The sequence below is a fragment of the Orycteropus afer genome, unplaced genomic scaffold (assembly GCF_000298275.1).
Source record: "Orycteropus afer afer isolate SDZICR_OR568_19922 unplaced genomic scaffold, OryAfe1.0 scaffold00157, whole genome shotgun sequence".
Lineage (NCBI taxonomy): Eukaryota > Metazoa > Chordata > Mammalia > Tubulidentata > Orycteropodidae > Orycteropus > Orycteropus afer.
This window is the reverse complement of record NW_006921744.1, coordinates 1,048,354-1,059,522: the sequence shown is the minus strand read 5'-3', so window position 1 is coordinate 1,059,522 and position 11,169 is coordinate 1,048,354. Positions and strand designations below refer to the sequence as shown.

General features: G+C 41.5%; 1 protein-coding gene across 1 annotated transcript in view; it reads right to left on the bottom strand.

The window, feature by feature from the left end:
• Positions 1-1,769: 1,769 nt before the first annotated feature.
• CAB39L (calcium binding protein 39 like) overlaps positions 1,770-11,169 on the bottom strand; it is a 109,105-nt gene continuing 99,705 nt past the window's right edge. The window contains exon 8 of the mRNA XM_007946350.2: positions 1,770-1,949. Coding sequence (XP_007944541.1) covers positions 1,770-1,949 — 180 coding nt within the window. The remainder of the gene's footprint in view (positions 1,950-11,169) is intronic.

The window sequence follows — 11,169 nt, the reverse complement described above, 5'->3', positions numbered from 1 at the left end:
GAAATGTCTGATGGCTGGTTCATCTTCATTTTTTTGTGCACTATCATCTCTTTTAATCAAATAAGCAGAACTGGAGAAGTCAAAGCCTTTGGACTGTCAGGACATGTTAGGGAAACCACCTGATTCAGACTTAGGAATGAAAGCCATCAGGGGCTGCCCATGGAAACGTCCACAGCACTGGTGAGAGCTGCGCCCAGGGAGGTCCAGCAGGCCTGACCATCTGCTCAGGATTCCACACCGCACAGAAGAGACACCCACCTGGGCCCCAGCCATGCCGGGCGAAACCCTGCTAATTCTTCAGATGCAAAACCTACGCAGGGCACTGATCAACAAGAACACACTTCTCTTTGCCTCTTTGGGTGGAAAAATATCTGGTTGAATAAAAGAACACAGCACCCAAGTATTACAAAAAGCATGGGTTCTTATGGAAAGCAACAATATATGATTTAGAAACAGAATTATGAAAACATACACATTAGCAATTGTACCTTTTGTGTTTTGTAAATATAGCTTAAGAATTCCATTTTATACATCTGATGTCTAAAAACAAACCATGACCTTCTCTTTTTTTCTTGGTTCCATGCCTTGTGGGAAGAGCACAAATCAACTCTTTAATCACCCTGGTATGCAGAAGAGTATTTGGGACCAGAGACCTATGCGTTCTGTACCTATTCACTGAAGCCTCTGATGTGCAGTTAGAGAGGGGCAGCCTGCTAGAAAATAAACTGAGGAAACAAAGTTTCTAGGAATTTGAGAAGCTGTTCATGCATTTAATCGTTTCCCTTCTGCAGGAGGGTTCCCTAGTTAGAAATGTGGTCTGCAGGTCTGTGCAGCCCTCAGGCTCTGGTCTGAACCTGCCAGGCCTCCCAATGCAGACTCCTACTCTAACACACTTTACCACAGAATGCCTGGCCCCTAACGACAGGCATGAACAAAACAGTCTAAGCACTTGCTACCCTCCAGAAGTCAGTGTGCCACAGCAGAGACTGCGTCTACAGCCGTGGATCTTAACCACCTGCCCACAGTTCTCAATTGAGCAGGTCAGACCCAGGTCCTCTGTGCCCTGCAACAACTGCTAATCCTAATTTTACTAAATTGGCCCCAACCAACCCCACAGCAGGGCAGCTTGGAGGCTGTGGGCTTCAAGTTGAGTGGGTGTGCTAAAGGGATGGAATGTGGGATGGTGGAGGGTGGAGCTGAGAGTGGGGCATCTGCCCTGGAAAGTCAGGAACTACTCCTTTCCGTGGAAAGATAGCAGGCAAGGAAGAAAAGTGCACACATCAATGGCAAACATTAACCTGCTTGCTTAGCTCTTTCAGGGCGTTATTTAAGAAATGTGTTTGTCTAAGTGCAGAGAGGCAAGATGATTTGGCACCCAACCCTCCCCCAGCCCAAGTCTCCCTGGGACCCAATGGTGCCCACCATGGGGCTCTTATTTGGTGGCTCATGGCGACCAGGGTCAGCCTGCAAGTGCACAGTCCTACTGATTTTTGTGAACAAAGGCTACCATTGCTTTTACCACCATCCAATACAATGGCTTTGATTTTGCATAAACAATCACAGACTTGATTAAAGTAGATCTGTTATTCTGGGTTAAACTTTTTTTTTTCTTGCATTCAAACATTTATGTTCCATCTACCCTGAACAATGGATTGAGGAGAAAACAGGCACCTCCAAAGCCTAGCCAAGAATGATTACTTGCTGAAATGACACTCATTGAACAAACTGAGTGAATGAGAGGAAGGACTAGACTGGCGTTGGCTCTGTCTTCAAGGGGCGGTTTTCTTCAAGTCTCGAATCTGCTTAATCAAGTAGTTCTTCTCGTCAGTGAACTGCTCGTCGTCCATCCTTTCTTTCTGGAAGGTGCTCAGAAACTCAATGAGTTTGGGTTGATTTTTCAATAGGATCTCCACAATAGGCTGTGTTTTGTGAGGACTGGCCACAAACACCTGAAACACAAAGAGCAAAGACCCACTTACTCAAGGGATCTACAACAGGCAAGTGTACGGGGCCCAAAGTGTGTTAGTGGTCACCAGGAGGGAAGGGAAAAGGGAACTCACTGCTCAGGGGAAACTGAGCTTCTGTGAAGGATGATGGGAAAATTTAGGAATGGATAGTGGTGATGGCTGAATAGCATGATGGACATCATGAATGTCACTGAACTACACATGTGTGAAATGACAAATGTTTTGTTATGTATATATTTACCACAATTAAAATAAAACAAAACCAAACACCTGGAACAGGACGCACTCACCAGGGACCCTGACAAGCCGACTCGTGTTTCACACAACAGAACGAAACACTGCCCTGTCCTGTGGCCGCCTCATAACTGTTGCTATGGTTGGCCCATCGTTGCAGCCACTGTGTCAGTCCATCTTGTTGAGGGTCTTCCCCTTTTTTGCTGACCCTCTGCTTTGCCAAGCATGATGTCCTTCTGCAGGGACCGGTGCCTCCTTATAACATGTCCAAAGTACATGAGACAAAGTCTCACAATCCTACCTTCTAAGGAGCACTCCAGCTGCACTTTTTCCAAGACAGACTTGTTTGTTCTTCTGGCAGTCCATGGTATATTCAATATTCCTCAACAGCACTGTAATTCAAAGACATCAATTCTTCTTCAGTCTCCCTTATTCATTGTCCAGCTTTTGCCTGGATATGAGGTGACTGAAAAGACCATGGCTTGGGTCAGGTGCACTATAGTCCTCAAAGTGACATCTTTGCCTTTAAACCCTTTAAAGAGGTTTTTTTGCAGCAGATATGCCCAGTGCTTCTGTGAATTTAAGCCTCGAGTTGCAATAGTGAGAGATTCTATGGGCAAAATATTGAATGATGCAGGAAACATCAAGAGAAGATGGCAGGAATACACAGAGTCACTGTACCAAAAAGAACTGATGGATCTTCATCCATTTCAGGAAGTGGCATATGATCTAGAACCAATGGTAATGAAGGAAGAAGTCAAAGCTGCAATGAAAGAACTGGCGAAGAACAAGGCTCCGGGAATTGATGGCATACCGATTGAGATATTTCAACAAACAGATGCCCCATTGGAGGCGCTCACTCAGTTATGCCAAGAGATTTGGAGGACAGCTACCTGGCCAACTGACTGGAAGAGATCCATATTTGTGCCCATTCCAAAGAAAGGTGATCCCACAGAATGTAGAAATTATAGAACAATATCACTAATATCACATGCAAGTAAGATATTACTGAAGATAATTCAGAAACGTTTGCAGCAGTATATTGACAGAGAACTTCCAGAGGTTCAAGCCGGATTCAGAAGAGGACGTGGAACAAGGGATATCGTAGCTGTTGTCAGATGGATCTTGGCTCAAGGCAAAGAATACCAGAAAGAGGTTTACTTGTGTTTTATTGACTATGCAAAGGCATTTGATTGTGTGGATCATGACAAATTATGGATAACATTGAGAAGAATGGGAATCCCTGAGCACTTGATTGTACTCATGAGGAATCTGTACCTTGACCAGGAGGCTGTCGTTCGAACAGAACAAGGGGACACTACATGGTTTAAAATCAAGAAGGGAGTGCGTCAGGGTTGTATTCTTTCTCCACACTTATTCAATCTATATGCTGAGCAAATAATCCGAGAAGCTGGATTATATGAAGAAAAACGTGGTATCAGGATTGGAGGAAGAATCATTAACAACCTGAGATATGCAGACGATACAACTTTGCTTGCTGAAAGTGAGGATGACTTAAGGCACCTACTGATGAAGGTTGAAGAATACAGTCTGCAGTATGGATTACATCTCAACATAAAGAAAACAAAAATCCTCACAACTGGACCAATGAGCAGCATCACAATCAATGGAGAGAAGATTGAGGTTGTCAAGGAATTCACATTGCTTGGTTCTACAATCGATGCCAACGGAAGCAGCAGTCAGGACATTAGACGACATGTAGCATTGGGAAAGTCAACTGCGAAGGAACTGTTTCAAGTGCTGAGGAGCAAGGATATCTCCTTGAGGACTAAGGTGCGCCTGACACAAGCCATGATATTTCCAATCCCCTTGTATGCATGTGAGAGCTGGACAATGAATAGGGAAGACCGAAGAAGAGTTGATGCTTTTGAGTTGTGGTGCTGGCGAAGAATGCTGAAAGTACCATGGACTGCTAAAAGAACTAACAGATCTGTCCTGGAGGAAGTGCAGCCAGAATGCTCCTTGAAAGCAAGAATGGCCAGACTTCGTCTCACCTATTTTGGTCATGTTGTAAGAAGGGACCATTCCCTGGAGAAGGATGTCATGCTTGGTAGGGTGGAGGGTCGACGAAAGAGGGGGAGGCCTTCAACGAGATGGATTGATACGGTGGCTGCGATGATGGGCTCGAGTATAGCAGGGATTGTGGGGCTGGTGCGGGATCGGGCAGTGTTTCGTTCTGCTGTGCATGGGGTCGCTATGAGTCGGAAACGACTCGACGGCACTTAACAACAACAACAACAACATGCCCAGTGCACTATGTCACTTCATTTCTTGACTGCTGCTTCCATGGGCATTGATTGTGGATCCAAGTAAAATGAAATCCTTAACAACATCATTTCTGTTTATCATGATGTTGCTTAATGGTCCAGTTGTAAGGATTTTTGTTTTCTTTATATTGAGGTGTAATCCATATTGCAGACTGTAGTCTTCACTCTTCATCAGTAAGTACCTCAAGTCCTCTTCGCTTTCAGCAAGCAAAGTTGTGTTGTCTGTATATCGCATGTTGTTAATGAGCCTTCCTCAATCCTGATGCCATGCTTTTCTTCATACAGTCCAGCTTCCTGGATTATTTGCTCAGCATACAGACTGAATAAATATGGTGACAGGATACAACCCTGACATCAATATACTCACCACATAAATAGATTTTGCGATTTTGCCTCAAGTCTCTCTTTTTAAAGAAATAAAACTTTACTGAAAAAACAGACCCTTACCCCTCCATCTTCTCTCCCCATTCATTGGAAGCACTTTTAAAAAAATCTGTTTCCTCCTAATACGTATATGTAAACATAAAGGACATATAGAGTATTTGTGTGTGCTTTTTTTAATACATAATTTAATTTTGAACAGGTATATGTTCATTTGGCTCAAAATCAAAGTACAAATGTGAAAAGCCATCTCTCACTTTCCTTCCTGGAAGTCACCAACGTTTCTGTTTTCTGATGTTTGTGGAGCTTAAAAAGTACAATTGCTCAGGTCCCATCTCCCAGAGGGTCCAATTTGGTAGAGCTGGGTGGAGCTCTGGCATTTGGTATTTTTATAAAGTTCCATACAAACTCTTATGTGCAGTCCTGGTTGAAACTACTATCCTGGACTAATAAAAACTCAGTTATATTATAAAAGACAGGAACAACTAAGTCTACAAGACACTAAACCAAAACCAAACTCACTGCGTGAAGTCAATTTCAACCCATAGCGATCCCTCCTTGGGTTTCTGAGGTGGTATCACTACGGAAGTAGATTGCCCAACCTTCCTCCCAAGGAGTGGCTGGTGGGTTTGAACTGCTAGCCTTCTGGTTAGCAGTTAAATGCCTTAGGCACTACGCCACCAGAGCTGCTACAGGACACAGTAATTCAAAAATACAATATTGACTCACGCAGTATTTTTAACTGACACATTTCACAGTTACAAACTATATACATGACTAGAATACAGATAACAGTGTATCTGACCCCTGACTCAGTTATCCAGTGCTGCTGTGACAGAATACCACAGGTGGATGGCTTTTACAGACAAATTGATTCTCTCACAGTTTAGAAGGCGAGGAGTCTGAATCCAGGGCTCTCAAAGGTGGCATTTTCTCTCTGTCAGCTCTGGGGCAGGTGGATGGCTTTTACAGACAAATTGATTCTCTCACAGTTTAGGAGGCGAGGAATCTGAATCCAGGGCTCTCAAAGGCGGCTTTTTCTCTCTGTCAGCTCTGGGGAAAGGTCCTTGTCTCCTTTCAACATCTGTGGGCCTGGCATTCTTTGGAAATCTCCATGTGACTGGGCATCACTCTTCCTCTGGGTCTAGGAGGTTCTCAGTGCAGGGACACTGGGTCCAAAGGACCCGCTTTGCTCCCAGCTCTTCTTTCTTGGTGATATTCAGGTCCCTCCTTCTCTGCTCGCTTCTTTCACCTTTTATCTCTTGTAGATAAAAAGTGATGCGGGCCACACCCCAGGAAAACTCTACGTACACTAGATCAGGCCTGTGACCTGAGAAAGGATGCTGAAACCCACACTAACCCTGCCTCATTAAGACACAGAGGTCAAGATTTACACTGTATCACAAATGGAGGATAATTACGTCAGATAACATCACTACATATCTGCCAAACAACATCATTATATAACTGCAAAACCACTGAGAATCATGACCTAGGCAAGCTGACACATGTTTTTTGGGGACACAATTCAACCCATGACAATTTCTGTTTAGCTCTCTGGTTCATCTCCTGGACTCCTAACTCCTGCTTCACCACCTGGCCCACTATGCACCTTGCTAACATAAGTCTACAACTGATCACATTCGGTTGGTGATTCAAACCTACTGAGTGACTCGATGATAGAAAGACCTAGCAATCTAATCCTGTAAAGATTATACCCTAAGAAACCCTATGGAGCAGTTGTACTCTGTTACATGGGGTCGCTACGACTCAGAGGTTGATCTGATGGTACATAACAGCAGCAAGCACAAGTTGGTTATGGGAGCAGTGAGGGCCACAGGTTGAGCCTTGAGGTTCCTCCACCACAGCAAGTATGGGGAAGGAGAAAACTATAAACAGCTATGAAGCACCTATAAGAAAGGAGCAAAAGGCTGTGGAGATTCAAAGTAGTGAAGATAACATTAGATTGCTGGCTTTGGAACAGGAAGGGCTCTGGTGTAGGCAACATTAGAGCTCATCTGTGAGTTGTGGAATGAATTTTCACACATGGTGATAACAAGGGCAAGTATTTCATGAATATAGAATTGTACCAGTGGAAGCCCTGAGATAGGCAGGGATGGAGGGTGAGGGAAGAACAGTGAGAGTGAGTGTAGGGAGCAGAGTGAGGGAAAGCAGGGCAGATTCTATTGCACTGGCTGAGCTGCCAGAGCTGGTTCAAATTCCACCTCTACCACTTACTAGTGGTATGTCCATTTAATTATACCCTTTAAATGGGTGGTTTGGATAGTTTGTAAATGATAGCTCAATAAAGCTACTTATACAAAAAGAAGGAAAAATAGCAAGGGTGGGTCAATATGTGGAGAAATTGAACCCTTATCCATTACTAGTAGAATATAAAATTGTGCAGCTGCTTTGGAAAACAGATGGCTTTTCACAAGCAGTTCCTCAGAAAATCAAACATAGTGTTATCAAATGACCGAGGAATGCCACTCGTAGGTATAAATCCAAAAGACTTGGAAGTAAGGACCCAAACAGATACTTGCACACTGATGCTCACAGCAGCATTATGCACCATAGCCAAAAGGTGGAAACAACACAAGTGTGGATAAACAAAATGTAGTATCTATAAACAATGGAATATTATTTAGCCATGAAAAAGAATGAAGTGTTGACCTATTCTACAACATGGATAAATAGCACAAAAGGCTACATAATGTATTGATATGAAATATTCAGAATAGGGAAATTTGTAGAGACAGAAAGCAGATTAGTGGTTACAAGGATGGGGGTGGGTAGGCAGGGGATTATGAAGTGTGTGACTGCTTAATGAGTATAGGGCTTCCTTTTGGGAGGATGAAAAATGTTCTGGAACTAGATAGTGGTGATGGCTGCACAATACTGTGAATGTATTAAATGCCTATAAATTGTACACATTAAAATGGTTAAAATGGTGAATTTTGTGTTACGTAAATTTTACCACAAAAGTAAAAATTGTTACTTGAAAAAAAAAAGCATCCCAGGTTTGTTTACACTGTTAGACAAAATCCTTGATGCTTACATAGTAACTATTAATATGTCAGTAAATGACATGCTGGAGACAAAATGTGTGGTTTTCTGGTTACCGTTTGTTTACAAGAGTGTTGTTATGGAGTTTTAGCTAAAATCTACATAAATAACTCATGCAATAATATTTCTTAAAAAAAAAAAAACATTAAATGTATTGGACAAACCAAGCTTCTCTTGTTTCACTTCAAAATAAACGTAAAATGTAGTGGAGCTTATAGACATCCTCATTGGGTCAGTGGGGAGTATCCATGTACTCTATCATAAACCTGAGGAAAAATTTAAGTCTGTTTTCAAATTTTAAAAATGTCCTTACTTTTGTTTTTTATAGTTCCTGAATTCTGCTGCTTCTAACCAGAAGCAACTAACGCAATAGTGTGCGATTCTCTCTGGGCAATGGGACACTGAAGCACCTTCAACAAGGCTCAAGATGAACCATTCATTATCAGGAAGGGACTTCTAATTCAAGGATTGAGGAACTCAATCTTCTGACTATTATGTCCAATGGAAAGAGTTCTTGGTTCTCTCACCTCTGTCCTTTTTTAAATGGGAATATTTAGTTGTGTTTTCGATGAAAATTTACACAGTAAACTAGGTTCTCATTTAATAATTTCCACAAAATTTACTCAGTGACATTGGTTACATTTTCCAGTGTGTCAGCTTTCTCATTATGTCCATTCTGGTTGTTCCATTTCCAGTAATCTAGCTTCCCTGCCCTCTTGCCTTCTCTTCTTTGCTTTGAGTAAATGTTGACCATTTGGTCTTGTAGAGATGATTTTTTTTTTTAAAGGACCACAGTAATGTCCTCATTTTTTAAAAGTGCCATTTTCAACTCCCCCAAAATGAGTTAAGGAAATGATGCTCTAACTCCTTTTTAAGAAAGCAGTTTTATTGGCTATGATCTTTAATTTCCATAACTCAAAAGTGTGATTTATAGATCCTCAAACATGGTGAAAGAAAAAGCAAACATCATAACCACAATTCAAATATTTCTAGCTCAGAAAACTAAAAATATTTTGCTCTCCATTTTAATCTTAATGCTTTTAATGAAACAAAAATAAATATGTCACACACACATATTCATTATTTTCATTCAGGTTCTATTTTGCCATGAGGGATTTGAGCTAGACAAGGCACTGGAAGGTTAGCCATGTTCTTTGCTTACCTTATTGTCTTTGAAGACTATGATAAGACTGAAATATAACTATGAGCCTGGAGCTCTCAGGTCATAGTGCCTAAGGCATTTGACTGCTAACCAGAAGGTTGGTGGTTCAAACACACCAGTTGCTCCAAGGAAGGAAGACAAGGCAATTTACTTTCATAAAGATTTACCACTTTGGAAACCCAACAGGGGTTACTATGAGTCAGAATCGACTAGATGGCAATGTTTTTTTTCTTTTCTAAAATAAGCCTGGAATGCTTTGCATATAAGGATTTGAAACTGGCACCTGCTATATTTATATGGAAGTAACCTGGAGGCAAATGCCATTCATGGACGTATAAAAGAATGAAAACATTTTATTCTTCAAAGTTTCACCTTCCCAACTGAATGCAAAGCTGAGTAACATGGAACTTCTGATAAGATGGAGGAATAGGCAGACAAGCAACACAGACCTTTTTCAACAAAGAAAAGAAAAACAGAGATACAGAAGATGATCCTGGATCCCTGAGCTTTGAAAGGAACTATACAGAAGTAGATTAGGCACCAACTAGTGGAAAACATGAACGAAAACAGTGAGTACAGAGACGGTCGGAGCTGCAGACTGTCAGCTACTCTGACGGGACCAACAGCCTGAGATTTCCAAGTCATGTTGAGACCTGAGAATTGACCTAAAGATCAGCCCTGGTCACCAAGGGCTGTAGGGATGACTGTGCTGGTGGCCTATGACTAGGAAGGGAAACAGCAAGGAGGGAGACAACCTGAGCTGTTGATTTCTACTGTCTGGAGGGTGAAGCCATTTTCATTGTTTACACATGGCAGCCATTTTGGATATTTAGAGTGACTGAGGGCACAACCATTTTCAATGTTTACAAGTGGCGGCCATTTTGGATATTTAAAGTAACTGAGGGTGCAGCCATTTTGAATGTTTACAAGTGACAACTATTTTGGATTTTAAAGAGACAGCATTCTCATTTGGATTCCAGGGACCTAATAATTTGGATGCCAGGGACCTTGGCTGCTTGCCAAGATCAGCAGGGATACACAAGAGGCTGACAACAGGAAAGAAGACAGGTGTTGAATGTATAAGAGCTGTCAACTAGTGAATAGAGGAACACAGCACAGTACCCTGCTTGCGTAGATAACATACAAACAAAACAAAGAAAATGAAAATCGTGGGCAAGTCATGCCAATATACAATCACCAATTAAATATAAACACAAAAATGTCACAATACCTCGGAGACAACAGAGCCATCACAGTCCACACAAAGAAGCAAGATAAAGCAGGAGAAACAAGGGATCAGGATACAAACTCAAAACATATCCCTGAGGAAGATGCAGCAGTGGAACTCCCTGATAAAGAAATCAAAAGAATTATATTTAGGTGTCTTCAATGAATTGAGAGACAGATCAAGGAAAACACTGACAAAATTGAGGAAAACACAGATAAAATCCTACAACAATTTCAAAAGACAATACAAGAACAAAATGACAAAATAAATGAAAAATTAGAAATTATACTAAATTTACACACAGAAATCCAGATTAATACTAAATTTTCAGAAGTAGATAAGACATTGAATGGGCAAAGGAGCAGAATTGAATCAATGGAAGACAGAATTAGTGAGATAGAAGGCACATACCAGAACACTTCTTTGGAAAGAGATGAATCAGAAAAAAGATCAAAACAAAATGAAGAAAGCCTAAGGTCCATTTGGGATACCATCAAAAGGAATAACGTACATGTAATCAGAATTCCAGAACAAGAGACAAAAAAGACCACAGAGAAAATTGTCAAAGATTTATTGGAAGATAATTTTCCTGGTATGATGAAAGATGAGAATATACCCATTCAGGAAGTCCAATAAACCCCAAACAGGACAGACCCCAAAAGAAAATCAACAAGACATATCATCATTAAACTTACCAAAACCAAAGAAAAAGAAAGAACCACGAGAGCAGCACAGGAAAAATGAAAAATTACCTACAAGGGGCAACCAATAAGACTAAGCTCAGATTTCTCGGCAGAAACCATGCAGGTGAGAAGACAATGGGATGGTATATATAAAACCCTG